We start from the raw sequence: 15678 nt of genomic DNA on the forward strand, positions 1-15678 counted from the left end.
TGGTTCTGTCTTCACAAAGGAGGACACAAATAACCTCCCAGAGATGCCGGGGAACATAGGGTCTGATGAAAGGGTGGAACTGAAAGAAATCAGTATTTGTAGGGAAATGGTGTTAGGAAAATTGATGGGACTGAAGGCCGATAAATCCCCAGGGCCTGATAATCTACATCCCAGGGTACTTAAGGAAGTGGCCCTAGAAATAGTAGATGCATTGCTGGTCATCTTCCAGAACTCGACAGAATCTGGAACAGTACCCATGGATTGGAGGGTAGCTAATGTTACCCCACTATTCAAAAAAGGTGGTAGAGAAAAAGCGGGGAATTATAGACCGGTAAGCCTGACATCGGTAGTGGGGAAAATGCTAGAGCCTATTATAAAAGATGTAATAGCAGAGCACTTGGAAAGCAGTGACAGGATCGGACAAAGTCAACATGGATTTACAAAAGGTAAATCATGCTTGACTAATCTACTGGAATTTTTTGAGGATGTAACTGGTAAAATAGATAAGGGAGAACCAGTGGATGTGGTGTATTTGGACTTTCAGAAGGCTTTCGATATGGTCCCGCATAAGAGATTAGCGTGCAAAATTAAGGCACATGGGATTGGGGGCAAGGTATTGACTTGGATAGAGAACTGGTTGGCGGACAGAAAGCAAAGAGTTGGAATAAACGGGTCGTTTTCCGAGTGGCAGGCAGTGACTAGTGGGGTACCGCAAGGATCGGTCCTAGGACCCCAGCTGTTCACAATATATATTAATGATCTGGACGAGGGAATTGGATGTAATATCTCCAAATTTGCAGACGACACAAAGCTGGGTGGGAGGGTATGCTGTGAGGAGGATGTCGTGAAACTCCAGTATGATTTGGACAGGTTGGGTGATTGGGCAGAAACATGGCAAATGCACTATAATGTGGATAAATGTGAGGTTATCCACTTTGGTGGCAAAAACAGGAAGGCAGATTATTATTTGAATGGCAATCGATTGGGAGAAGGGGAAGTGCAAAGAGACCTGGGTGTTCTTGTGCACCAGTCGCTGAAGTTAAGCATGCAGGTGCAGCAGGCGGTTAAGAAGGCAAATGGTATGTTGGCCTTCGTAGCAAGAGGGTTCGAGTACAGGAACAAGGATGTCTTGCTACAGTTGTACAGGGCCTTGGTGAGACCGCACCTTGAATATTGTGTGCAGTTTTGGTCGCCTTACCTGAGGAAGGACGTTCTTGCCATGGAAGGAGTGCAGCGAAGATTCACCAGGCTGATACCTGGGATGGCAGGAATGACGTATGAGGAGAGATTGTGTCGATTGGGCTTATACTCACTGGAGTTTAGAAGATTGAGAGGGGATCTCATCGAAACCTATAAAATTCTGTCAGGCCTGGACAGACTAGATGCAGGAAGGATGTTTCTGATGGCCGGGGAGTCCAGAACCAGGGGTCATAGTCTAAGGATAAGGGGTAAGCCATTTAGGACTGAAATGAGGAGGAATTTCTTCACCCAGAGAGTGGTGAACCTGTGGAATTCTCTGCCACAGAGGGCGGTGGAGGCCAATTCATTAAATATATTCAAGAAAGAGTTGGATATATTTCTTAAGGCTAAAGGAATCAAGGGATATGGGGAGAAGGCAGGGACAGGGTACTGAATTTGGATGATCAGCCATGATCTCATTGAATGGCGGAGCAGGCTCGAAGGGCCGAATGGCCTACTCCTGCTCCTATCTTCTATGTTTCTATGTAACTCCCAGGTCCCGCTGTCCCTGCACACTCATTAAAACTGTGCCATTAAGTGTATATTGCCTCTCCCTGTTCCTTCTGCCAAAATGCATCACCTCACACTTCTCTGTAGTAAATTCCATCTGCCACTTGTCTGCCCATTCTGCTAGCCTTTCTATGCCCTGTTGCAGTCGATTGGTATCATCCTCACTGTTTACCACACCCCCAACTTTGGTTTCATCGGCAAATTTAGAAATTCTACTCTGTATTCCAATATCCAGGTCATTTATATATATCAAAAAAAGCAGTGGCCCCAGCACTGACCCTTGGGGAACACCACTGTCTACCATCCTCCAGTCTGAAAAACAGCCATTTACATCTCGCTGTTTTCCGTCCTTAAGCCAATTCCTTATCCAAGCAGCCACTGACCCACCTATTCCATGAGCTTCAATTTTGTTAACCAGCCTTCTGTGTGGTACTTTGTCAAATGCCTTCTGAAATATTCACAGTTACATATTCAATGTAACTTTCTTTTAATTCTTTAGGCAATGCAGGTAATGTAATCTGAACTCTCAGCATTGTTTCTTCTGGAAGTACTTGAAAATGATACTGATGTGTAAATTACATTTAAGTTTTCAATAACTCCAATACCTTTTCTTGAGGTATCCCATTATTTTGCTAGATATTTGACCTGTTTGGATTTTCAGAAAATATTTCAATAATTCAATATAAATATATATTTATAATTTTAGAATGCCCCATCTGCAATTTTCTTCTTTCCTCTCCTGAAGGCTACAGTTGCATGGATTCTGCCAGCCCTCCGCTACTTCACCCAAGTGGCCATTTTTCACGTTTGAACCTTGATGCTGAATGTCGGCAGGCTATGTGACAATAGAGCACATCATAGCCGAGCGTAATCTTGTCCTCACTTGATATTCACACATGTTCATTTCAGGAGTCACTGGATACTTTTTTTTCAATCTGTAGCCCTGGGGCACTGAGGCCAACTGTAGTGCCCCTCTAGCCTTAATGGCTGAGTGCTACAATAGGGAGTGTTGTAGTTTCATTTCAGTAGTTGAGTTTGAAATGTTCAGTTATTTAGCTGTTGATTGTGATACAATTGTTCTTTCTGTGTAAATTAATGCAGAAAAGATCCTCCTCATTGCTTCATCCATTCACTTTCTCTTCAATTTTCAGCGGCTTCCCATTTCAGCTTTTGCCGAAATGCCCTGGATCAAAGCATGTCAACAGATGATTTAAACTGTAGGTTACAAGATGACGCCAATAACCTTGCCTGGAATGATGGGAGAGGTCAACGGACAGCTGGGGGCAGGAACATAAAGCTGTTACAACAGCCGGGAACAGAGCATTTTCAGGTAGTTGGAAGGATTTGCATGGTTCATTTTGTTTCTTGTTTAACATATAATATTGTCCAATGCATAATCTGCAGTCTGATGCCCAACAGTCTACTAAGATAAATTTTTGATTTTTAAATTTTGTTTGATACACAAGTTAATGAATAGGCTTGATAAAATACCTCAGAAATGAATCCTGTAAACACAAGGACCTGTCATTTGATAATGCTGAAAGGTCTGGTCCAGTCTGTTAGCAATATTGGTAACTAAGATACATAAGGACCAATTTTAACTCCCTCCATCTGGTGTAAACAGGGCGGTAGCAGCACTAACCAGTGGAGGACCACTGGAGGTCGCTCAAAAACATTACTGCCTTCTTTATCTATCTCATATAAGCTATCTCTTCCCCACTCTTTCTCCATCTTTCACATTACCCAAATCTCCCTCTCAAACTTCCTCTTTCTATCTTCCATCCTTTCTTTTATTCCATACATTTCTTTCTTTCTCCCAATTTAGCTCCCTCACTTTTTTTTAATGTATTTTATTCTCTATCCCTTCCTTGCTATCCTGGTTTGTGTTGTTTTTATCTTTACTCCCTAACTCATCTCCAAATTTCTGTCTTCATCATCCCTTTTTGTTTATCCCCTTTTTGCTCCACATCTTCCATTTAAAATCTTACTTTTTAATCCTACAGGCTTTTTGTACAAATTTAAAATATAGCAGCCTCTAACCAAATGTTGCAATTTAGCGATCACACTCTTTCTTTGACCTTCTAATCTACCTTAGATCAAATCCCATGTTGATTAGAGCCCAGCATATCGCAGGTGTGAGCTGTGATTGGCTGTATCCCTATGTTAGTTGCTGAGGATGAATGGTAGCTGTGCAAATGCTTACAAGCCTTGTACCATTTGGCAACATTAAAATGTTTTATTTGGACTCCAGCGGGCTATCCGTTTCCTAGATTTTGCAGACTGACAGGAAGAGATCCCTGCGCTTGGAACACCTTTGCACTCGTCATAGTCTGCAAACAGCCGAATACAGAAGCGACGTTAGATTTGGAGCTGGAATGCCATAAATAGACCGTCGAGGCCCACTTGAAACCCTGATGCCTAACAATTAAGACTGGGAAGCATAGCACACTTCTTCCTCCCTAACCTTGTATACTAAGGTTTGCTGTCATGATCATGATTGGCTAACTCAGCACAGATTTCAGATCGAATCTGGGATCCTCCTGGTCTATATGACTTAGCTAGTCATTGGATAATCTCACTGATCCACTGGGAGATCCTGATATTCCACTTTTTAATGTTGTAAAGGCAAATAGTAAATTTGCTGTTTTCCCTTATTTCCCAAACTCTTTACCAAAAAGTCATTCACTTTCATAGAAGCTGTTTTTCTCAACTGGAGACAAATGGGCTTTTGAGATACAAGAAAGAGTCTATTAAATTGTGTCTCTATGTATTTTTCTGGCTTGAACTCTTTACTGTATGCCAGATGTACCAAGTTACAATATAATGAATTTGCATAATTGCAGGAATTCTTTGAGAACATTGAACTTCTTAAACTTTATGTCAAAAGACTGTATTCATCCTTCTATCTTAAACCACAATATTCATGTTGTTACAGTGGTCCAAAGGCCTTTTGCTCTGTGAAAAATACAATGAGTTTTTGTTCTCAACAATCATTTGAAAGATATAATTTTACATAGGAACATGTAATGTGTTGACTCATGTCAACTGGTGATATGGGCAAATATCTGAGGTAATACTCAACTGTTAAATGTTTAGTCCATTTACATAATCTTCAAACTATGTATGAAAAACAAAACTAGCATAAGTAAAGGAAGAAAAAGAACTTGCTTTTATATAGCGTCTTATCATTTCTCCATCCCCGACAGCCCACTCTCCCGATCGTGGACAATGTGCGCATAATGTTCCAAAAACAGATGGCCAGGACACCAGGAGAATTTCCTGCCCTTCTTCAAATAGTGTTGTGGGATCTGTTACGGCCACCTGATGAGGCAGACTAAGACAGACCCTTGGTTTAATGTTTTATCTAAAAGACAGCACCTCCAACAATGTAGCATTCCTTCAATAGGCCTAATTTATGTGCTTTAGTCCTGACTCAGATGCAAGGGTGCTACCATGAAATTCCGCAATTGAAGCTTAATGTTGATGTGAAACTTTTCTCTACATACTCTAAACTGCTCAGCAATATCCAACTTTCACGGACTGTAGCAGTTCAAGGAGAAGGCACATCCCCATTTTCTCAGGGCAACTAGAAATGGCAATAAACATATGGCTTTGTCAACACTGCCCGCATCCTGAGAACAAATTAAAATAATGTTAAGATGCTACCACTTGGCATGATGACGCCACCAATGTTTGCTCAAGGAATCACAGCGTACTTGAGTCAAGATTTGCCATGCAAATACAGGTACACTATCCCTTATCCGAAAGCCTTGGGACCAGCTGAGTTTCAGTTTTCGGAATTTTTCGGATTTCAGAAGGTATTATTATAAGACTGGAAAATTTGTATTTAATATAAATTTTAAAAGTTCAGGCTACCTCTTGCGACTGTTCCATGTCTCATTCCCCTTCCTGCTTCTCTGGAAAGCCGGATATCGGCTGACTCCTACTAAGCTGGCCCGCAAATCAGGTCGGGGGTCGGGTGGGGGGAGAGAAAAGAATATCGGACGGGCCGCGGTTCAGGTCGGGGGGGGGGTCGGGCGGGGGGCGGGGGTCGGGCGGGGGGAGAAAAGAATATCGGACGGGCCGCGGTTCGGGTCGGGGTTCGGGTCGGGTCAGGTCGGGGAGAAAAGAATATCGGACGGGTCGGTGGGGGGGGGGGAGAAAAGAATATCGGACGGGCCGCGGTTCGGTTCGGGTCGGGTCGGGGGGGGGGAGAAAAGAATATCGGACAGGCCGCTGCAGCTATCGGACGGGCCGCTGTATTGTTGGGTTCACTCTCCCGGTACCTCCTTCACACTGCCCGGCTCGGCCTGCAATCTCCTACCCAGGAGGGAACTCTGTGACCCTCTGCCCTGCTCAGCATAAGTCGTGCGCCACTCTGGTCATGTCGTGCGCACGACTTACGCTGAACGAAAAAACTTTCGGTTTTTAGAGGTTTTCGGTTTTCGGAAGTTCGGATAAAGGATAGTCTACCTGTACATAGTAAAATGGGTTGACAGTTCACATAAAAGCTTCATACTGCAATCCTAATGTCATTTTTAGTGTAAATGAAGGTCTAGGATAAACAAGGTGTGGAGATGCCGGAGTTGGACTGGGGTGGACAAATGTAAGAAGTCACACAACACCAGGTTATAGTCCAACAGCTTTATTTGAAATCACTTTGCTTAAGGATAAACAAAGCATTTGTGTTCAGTAAATTATCCACACTGCAGTGCCCTGTATATACTTAAGCATCTGCAAAAGTTAAGCATTACTAGAGTAGAATTGACAAACTCTACCAGATTGCTATAGTTTCCCTAAACCCTGGTTGTGCCACCATCCGCAATCATCTGAAGCTCGTGATCAGTGATGTTACAAAATGAATCCAGGCAAGTTTTAATTATTCTTTTAACTGTGACACAAAAGTCCCATGCAGAGCTAATAATTAAATGATCATGGCGAGGGATTGTTATCTTCTTTGCTAAACCTTTATAACTTTTTACATTATGTGATGAGATGCCAAAAGGATTGGGAGCATGTGTTCAATAATTTGTAATTGTGCACTTAATTTTGTAAGTGAAATGGTCAAACCATTTTGTGTATAAGATAACTGATTATATGCAATTTGATTCCAAATCCATCTTGTTCCAAACTGATTCATATTGATTAGCATAATGCCATACTATGGTGGCAATTTAAACTAACCTGCCCGTCGGGAAACTGACGGGATTGGGTGCAATGCTGGTTTTACTCTCCATTGAAGTCTGGTTGTTTACAGCATTACAATGTTTTACCTGGTTCTATGTATTGCATATAGCATCATATCAATGCTTATTAGGAACAAGTTTATCATTCTCCGAGGAGCAATCTGCAAATTATGTCCTTATAACATTGTTCCTTACATTGATGGGATTTTGACTTTGTGCCATAAATGTTATGTTTAAACTGGGAATAATAAATGGATAGACGCAGTTGCAAGAAATCTCAGAGATTCAGATTATATAATCATATCATCTAAATCTGTGGGAATTTCATATGTAAGGCATTGCCAACTAATCATCTATCATTGAATGCCGCAGCAGTGAGTTACTGAGCTGATGGTCTATTTCTGTGTGAATGAAAAAAGAGAGTTCATTCACATTTTGCACAGGAAACATGCTCAACCTCTTTTACAACACTGAGGTCTTTACTGATGAAATGATACTCAACAGAGTGGTTAATCCCCTAACACCTGAAATCATTGACTGCATGATTGGAGGCAGATATGCAAAGAAATGGCCAATGGGCAAATGGTGTGTTATCTTCAACTCTAAGAAAAGCTGGCAATTACTGTCAGAAGGTTGGCTGTCAAATTGCCCACCAACCTCTGATCTATCTCTCCAGTTATAAACATTCAGTTCTTGTACTTAGTAATAACACCTAAACTCCACTGGGAAATCAAGTGGCCAAGATGGTGGAAATGCTATGTCCTGGTTACTGTAATGTTAACTCCACTGTTCTACAAAGCCCAGTGATGGAACTACGGTACGTAGCTGTGTTTAGCAGAATTGGGAGGCAGTGCTTGTTAAATTGAAAAAAAATGTAAACATAATGGAATCTTAAAAAATTGCAATTGTCACTAACTTAGAGGAGGCTATTATATTACAGTACACCAGAAATAGATTATTATAAAATATGATTTTAACAAGTATAGAAATAATAATAGGTCGAGATTTATTGAGTCCTTAGTCGCGATATTGCAAAGCAATTAAAACAGATTACAGATTAATCACTGACAATTTAAGCATACACCTTCCATTAATTAACTTTGTCAATTTAAAGAACTTGCCTTTATATAGTGTCTTTCACAACCTCAGGACCTCCCAAAGCGCTTTACAATCTATTAAGTACTTTTGAAGTGCAGTCACTGTTGTAATGTAGGAAACACAGCAGCCAATTTGTGCACAGCAAGGTCCCACAAACAGCAATGAAATAAATGACCAGATTATCTGTTTTAGATGTTGGTTGAGGGATAAATGTTGACCAGGACACAGGGAGATCTCCCTTGCTCTTCTTTGAATAGTGCCGTGGGATCTTTTACGGCCACCTGAGAAGGCAGACGATACCTTGGTTTAAAGTCTTATCCAAAAGAGAACACTTCTGACAGTATGGTACTCCCTCTGTACTGCACTGACATACTAGCCTAGCTTTTGGTGCTCATGTGTCAGGAGTGAGGCTTGAACCCACAACCTTCTGACTCAAAAGCAAGAGTGCTACCACTGAGCCAAGACTGACACGCCAATTTACTAATTTAAATACAGCTATAGTGTGCTGATGTGATTCTTAGCACGTCTTCAGTGATGGATGAGCATTGGCGTGAGAGCTGGAAACGATATACCATCCAAGATTGAGCTAGCATGTTGGTGTCAGCTACGAGTCTAGTTAATTCGTTATTTTAAAAACCTATATTGAATTTAAAAATGAACACTTAATCTAATTGAAACTATGTAACACAAGTTGCATAGTCGATGCCCAATTCAAACTCAATTCATAATAATGGTCAATCCATTCAGCAGCAGAAACAATATAAAATTATTCTGACTTTTTTTTGGCTTTACCTGTGTAATGTACTTGTTCTACTTGCTTGGGCAGCATAAGTGAGTTTCTTTAAATAACACTGTCTCACTTATACCAGCCAAATTACATGGACTACACGTAATAGGGTGTTCCAGCTGTCTCTATAATTCTGACAGGTATGAATGCATGCATGACACTTACACAATGCATTCTGTACATTCTTGTATCCTGGCAGTGGTGCAATGATTTATGAGGAAGACAAAGCAACTACTTATGTGCAGCTGATATAACCTGGCTGTACACACATTAAAACTTACTTGTGGTGCTGCAGTGCACATCAGGATGTTGTGATGTTATGACATGCATTAGATTCTGGGGTATTGTCAGCTTCAGCTGTTTGACCAAATCCTCCCAAGAGTTACCCCACTGCTGGACCACGACTTTGGGTGGGTCTTTGTGCAGACAGTGCAGCTGAGGTGTTTTGGGATTCATATTATGATCTTTGACTTTATATTATGATCTTCATGCCAGATTTATGCAAGTTCAGCACAAAAATTGCTGCGTAAGTAGGATATAAATTAGCAAGTTCATCTGTACTAGTATGTGGAGCTTCATTAACTTTACATTGCCTGTGAACATTACCGCATGATACTCCATAAATGATGGCCTAGATTTTGCTGAAAAACTAAGGGCGGCTGAACGATGCACACCGTTATTAATCCCCAAATCAGCCAGCAAATTATGGCGAGGAAGAGATACCCCGTGAATTGCAAATCACCACAAGTTGCTGGATGATTTGCGCCGCTCCACTGTTAGCTTCGTGAAAACAACACCTCCCTGAGATTTTCATGAAGTTGCTACATTTGCACATTAATTGCTGATTAACTGCATCACAGTAAGTTAAGTCTAGCAATTAACAATGTAAGTACCCTTTTAACAACATGATAATTGTTAATGACTGCCAATCAACCTCTCTTGCCTAGAAAGTGCACAGTTAGAAGTGTGGTGTCTCATTCCTTCAGGTTGTGAATTGTTTTAGGAGATTTAAAAAATGGCAAATTTTTTTTTTTTTTTTAAATCTTACTTTTCCTTTCTGGTTTTTTTCCTCTCTCAATCCAATCTTTCTTTCCCTCTCTTTATCTCTCTTTCTGTACTTGATTTGACATTGAATTCACCCACTTCTCATTCCTTCCTGTTTATTTCTCAATCCTTTAATCTCATTGGTTAAGTAGATACACTGTTTGTCCCTTGTTCACCAAGGTCTCAGGTGCCCTGTTGCCATTATCACCTCACACTTCCAGCAACTTTGTGGGCAAAAAATTTAAAAACCTAAACATGCAAGAACAAGTCTAACTAACGGGGCATGCTTGGAGATGCCCCACTCCAGCAAAATCTGGGCCCTACTTGCACAGAACTTTGTTGTCTACATACTCAGCTCGCAGATTCAAATGCTTCAAAAAATAATTGATTTTCTTTCCCTCACCTGGGTTAGCTGCCTACATCTGCAATGTCTGCCTTAACAGGACAATTTCAGGTTTTAGGCATCTCTATGGACACAATTAATGCTGCTCATTGATAAATCTTCCATAAGAGGGCAGCAGTTATTTTCCCCATATCCTCATTACCACATCAACAGTCCAGCTCAGATTGGCAAAAGTAGGAGAAACCTTAACGCAAACTGCAGTTGATACCTGGATTCAGACTTCAGCTTTCAAAATATGTATGTTTTGATTCAACAGAAGCCATTATAAACATCAATTTTTTTATCATGAATATTATAGAATCTATACAGAATCTGCATTTAACACTTAAAACTCTTGCATTCAACTGTTTTTCTTTTTAATTCAAAATTTAAACTTATAAAATCTTGTTACAATGATCTGCTGTCACTTCCTTGGTAAAATACAGTAATTTACACAAAAAATAATTTTGCTAACCTACATTGAATCCTTTCTTCTTTTCAGTTAGAATTAGCAGCACATTCATAGAATCATACAATGTTATAGCACAGGAGCTTGGCCAATTAAGTTGGTTCCAATGTTTTTCTCCACATGAGCCATTTCGTCTAATCCCATGCTCCTGATTGCTCCTCATACCCTTTCATATTTCTCTTTTTCAAGCATATAATTCCCTTTTAAAAGAATTAATGGACTCTGCTTCAACAATTTTTTGTGGCAGAGAATTTTGCATTCTAACCATCCTCTCCAGAAACAAATTTTCCAACCTCCCCAATTAGCTCTTTATGATTATATTACAGTTCACCCACTCATTAACATCTTGTCTATCAATTTATCATAGTTTACCTTATTGTTATTCTTGATAATCACGAAGACCTCTAGCACATCACCTCAAAGTTTTCAGCTATAATTAAAAAACCCTTACATTTTCAGTCTCTCTTCATAACTATAACCACTCATTACTGGTAACATCCTATTGAATCAAAGTTGTACCTTTTTCCATGGGGTGCTCAAAACAATAAATAATAGTGTGATCTAACTAAGGTCTTATGCAAGTTCAATATTATCTCTTGCATGTGTATTCTATGCCTTTAGATACAAAACAAAAAGATTTGGTTGCCTTTTTATATTGTAAGCTATTTCTGGTGTTTAATGGCCTGTTTTTCTGCACATCGAGGTCCCACAGCTTGGTTTAAATTCTTACCATTTAAGGTATATTCCTTTTCCTTATTCTTAGTCCAAACTTTATTACTTCACATTTTCTACTTGTACTGCATCTGCCACCTATCTGCCCAGCTTGCTAGCCTATCTTTTCCCCCTGCAGTCTTTCACAATCTTTGTCAAAATTTGTTCTACCTCCCCAAATTTGGTGTCATCAGAAAGTCTTACAACAATGACTGCACTTCAAAAAAAAGTATCTCATTGGCTGTAAAGCATTTTGGGACATCTGGTGGTTGTGAAATGTGCTATATAAATGCAAGTCTTTCTTTTTAATATAATTCCTTCAATTCCTGATGTATATAGTAAGAGCAATCTCAAATGGACCTCTATAGAACATGACTCACTATACTTTTCCATTCCAAGAAACTTCCTTTTACCACTACCCTCCAAACATTTTTCTCTCCATGTGGCCACATTCCTCTTAATTTTAACTGCTATTTTCTTCACCATGAGGCACTTGTGTTCTAACTTAGTAAATCCATTTTGAAAATCAATCAAACCCACATCCACAACAACGGAGGTTAAATTGTTTCCCCATAGTTAGCCACGAAAAAAGTCAGTAGATGAGTCACTGTAGCCACTGTTACCCACGTCCTAGCAGCTGGCCTAAGAGCAGCAGTAGCACAGGTGTCAGAAATAAGGGGTGGCTAAATTGGATAGCCCCCGAAAATGGGCACGGGGATCATGATGCGTGATTAAACCACGCCCGTTGATGGAAATGCAGGCAGCATGCCAACTTCGTGCTGCCTGCTCATTATAATGATTTCTGTGTGCAGTCAGTGCTAACCACGCTGCTCATTGGCTGTACATATCAGCAGTGGGGCTCAAAGTTGTAACTTTCGAGCACCACTTATAGCTAGCCTGCACTGCTTAAAGCTAGCCTGCACCTCTTAAAGGGAAGGTGCATTGTGGCTAGAGCAGATGCTGGAGTCTTGCAGGAAGTGAATCTATTCTGGGAAACAGTGAGGGATGGGATAACATGGGAGAGAGCGGGCTTCAAGGTTTTCAGACGTTGCACTAGAGGTCATGGTGGAGGAGGTGGAAAAGAGGAGAGAAGTCCTGTATCCGCAGGGGGGATGGCAGGAGGCCCTCCAGACACACGGTCTAAAGGCAATGAGAGCAGATAGCCATGGAGGTCAATACCAGGAGTGATGCACTGAGGACGTGGATGCAGTACCGCAAGTTGTTCAATGACCTCACACGAGTGGTCAAGGTCAGTGAATGCATCTTCAAATGTCAAATTCTACCAACTGCACCACTAGCCTCAGCCACTGCTCAATTAACAACACCCCTCTGACTCATCTCCCAACAATCTCTATCAATCAGGATTCATATCTAACATTCATATGCTTCACCTTACCCTCACACCTAGCTCTGCTCCAAGCCTCACACCCACATCTCACAGCTTGCACACACTGCCAGCTATTCAACCATGATAGCCACATCATCCAAACAGATTGCACCATACTCACCAATACATTTCCCTCTCTCTTGCATGACAAGATGGCACACAACTGGAGAGAGCAGGAGCTAACAGGTCGGGCATTGGCATGCCTGCATATCCTAATCCCTATGGAGGAGACAGCCATTGCTGAGGCCATGGCAAGCGGAGGGGTTGAAACCATTGAAGAAACCATCATACCTAATACTCCGTCTCACATCCCACTTCCCCCTCATTTCACAATCTCTTCTGATTTACAAGCTGCAGATGTTGTAAGCATGCAACTCTTAATTTCCCCCGCCCGCCTCACTACAACCTTACCCTTAATGCCTTTTTCCTTTCAGATACCCAAGAGGTGCAACCTGGCCAGGCAATAGAGGAACACCAAGAAGAGAGTGATGATGAAGACCCAGCACCACCATTTGATTTCACACTCACAGCCACCAGCTCAGATACAGATACTGCATGTACGTTAGATGATAGATTAGAGGTGGGATCTGCAAGTACTGAGAAACCGGGCACGAGTGCGCTGCAGCCAGGGCAGGGGGCAAGGATAGTGCAGGTGCCAGCTCGTGGGAGGGTGAAGTCGCACATGGGTTCCGCTGCAGAGCATTCAGATGAGGACTTCGATGGGGCAACCTACAGAAGAATGCTGATGGAGGTGCACAACGAAAGGCTTTGGGAAGCCTGCCAGAAAGCCAGCATTCAATGTCAAGGAGCATGGAGGAGTCCAGCACTAACTTTGTGCAGAGCTTGGAGCCCATCCTTTCCAGCTTCTCTTCTTCTTAGGCAGTCCCTTGGAACCGAGGATGACTTGCTTCCACATTAAAAATGAGTTCTCAGGTGACCGATGAGTCCAATACGGGACCTACAGCCTCTGTCACAGGTGGGACAGATGGTGGTTGAAGGGGCGGGTGGGTGGGGTGCTTGGGTTGACGTGCGCTCCTTCTGCTGTTTGCGCTTGGCCTCCGCTTGCTCCCGGCGAAGAGACTTGAGGTGTTCGGCGTCTTCCCGGATGCTTCTCCTCCACTTTGTGCGGTCTTGGGCCAGGGATTCCCAGGTGTCGGTGGGGATGTTGCACTTTTTCAAGGAGGCTTTGAGGGTGTCCTTGAAGCATTTCCTCTGCCCACCTGGGGCTCTCTTGCCATGTTGGAGCTCCAAGTAGAGCACATGTTTTGGGAGTCTTGTATCGGGCATGCGGACGATGTGGCCTGTCCATTGGAGCTGATCGAGCGTGGTCAAAGCTTCGATGCTGGGGATGTTGGCCTGAGCGAGAACACTGACGTTGGTGCGCCTATCCTGACAATGGATTTGCAGGATCTTGCAGAGATGGCATTGGTGGTACCTCGCCAGTGCTTTGAGGTGCCTGCTGTACATGGTCCATGTCTCTGAAGCATACAGGAGGGCGGGTGGCACTACTGCTCTGTAGACCATGAGCTTGGTGTTGGGTTTGAGGTCCTGGTCTTCAAACACCCTCTTCCTCAGGTGACCGAAGGCTGCACTGGCACACGGAAGGCGGTGTTGGACTTCGTCATCACGTCTACCCTTGTTGACAGTAGGCTCCCGAGGTATGGAAAGTGGTTCACGTTGTCCAAGGCCTTGTCGTGGATTTTGATAATCGGGGAGCAGTACTGTGTGGCAGGGGCAGGTTGGTGGAGGACTTATATTGCAGCACAAGCAGCAAACACCCAATGTGTGAGTGCTGCCATGCAAGCTCAGACTGCTGCCATCATGCCTGTGGATTACAGTGTTCAAAGGGGCTTGCAGGGTGTCACAACAGTCCCGCAATCTGTCCTCTAACAGATTACTAGGATTGCTTAGGCGCCGCCCTGGGGAGGTGGCAGTGGCTCATAGAGCATGAGTCTGCTGTCCTCTCTCAGGATGACAGCATTCGTCCTCCCAGCACTGTGACTCTGCCAGTGCCCTTGCTGTTGCCTGTCAGCCCAGACTGCTGCCACGCATGCTGAGATGGTGCAATCTGCAGCCGGGCCTTCTAGGACCAGAGACGCTCGAGGTTGTCCTCCAAGGCTATATGCAGACTCCTCCACTGAAAGTCAGCAGCCTTCCACCAGCCATGCTGCAGCCACTGGGATAGCACTGCATAGGAGCACGAGGACAGGCAAAGGCACACGGAAGACAGATACTAAGAGAATGCACAAGGGTGATTAGTTTATGTTTATATGCAATATGGTGTGGCGGAGCCACTAAGGGACTCCGATCAATTGTATATAATTCCCTTTAATAATATGTTAGCTACAGCCTGTGTCTGTATCTTTGTTTTCACTGTTTACATGTACAGAGTGCGATCACTTTAATAGCGCGGGTAAGCGTGATGATGTCACTCCGTTCATCACGTGATCCCCCACCGATGGGAAAAACGTGATGACGTGATGACGTCAGCCACGGGACCGCCCAAGCAGCCCTCATGGAGCCTCCGAACTGACTAGACCTATATTCGATGTTCTCCTGTAGTTATCCATTAAACTCTGTTAGTTTTCATTAAACCTCGTTTATTGGATCGCCTGAGTGGACCTCAGTCTTTTGGATAGGAACTAGACATTCCTACATTGGTGACCCCGACTTTTGCGAATGGTTTTCGCAGAAGTTACTGAACATGGAATCGAACGCCGTTGCTTTGAAGCTACCACAGTTCTGGGAGCAACAGCCAGCCGTGTGGTTCATCCAGGCTGAAGCCCAGTTCGCAATCAGGAACATTGTTGTGGATCAGACTCGTTACTATTACGTGGTCTCCGCCCTCGACAGCACCACAGCCTC

General features: G+C 42.9%; 1 protein-coding gene across 1 annotated transcript in view; it reads left to right on the forward strand.

Annotated features, from left to right (window-relative positions):
* LOC147108699 (sterile alpha motif domain-containing protein 10-like) overlaps positions 1-15678 on the forward strand; it is a 147149-nt gene that overhangs the window by 13603 nt on the left and 117868 nt on the right. Inside the window, exon 2 of the mRNA XM_086005428.1 lies at positions 2901-3079. Within this exon, the coding sequence (XP_085861554.1) occupies positions 2901-3079 (179 nt within the window). The remainder of the gene's footprint in view (positions 1-2900; positions 3080-15678) is intronic.

This window comes from Somniosus microcephalus, chromosome 13 (genome assembly GCF_052327205.1).
Source record: "Somniosus microcephalus isolate GS21.2 chromosome 13, FLI_Smic_1.0, whole genome shotgun sequence".
In the NCBI taxonomy this organism is placed as follows: domain Eukaryota; kingdom Metazoa; phylum Chordata; class Chondrichthyes; order Squaliformes; family Somniosidae; genus Somniosus; species Somniosus microcephalus.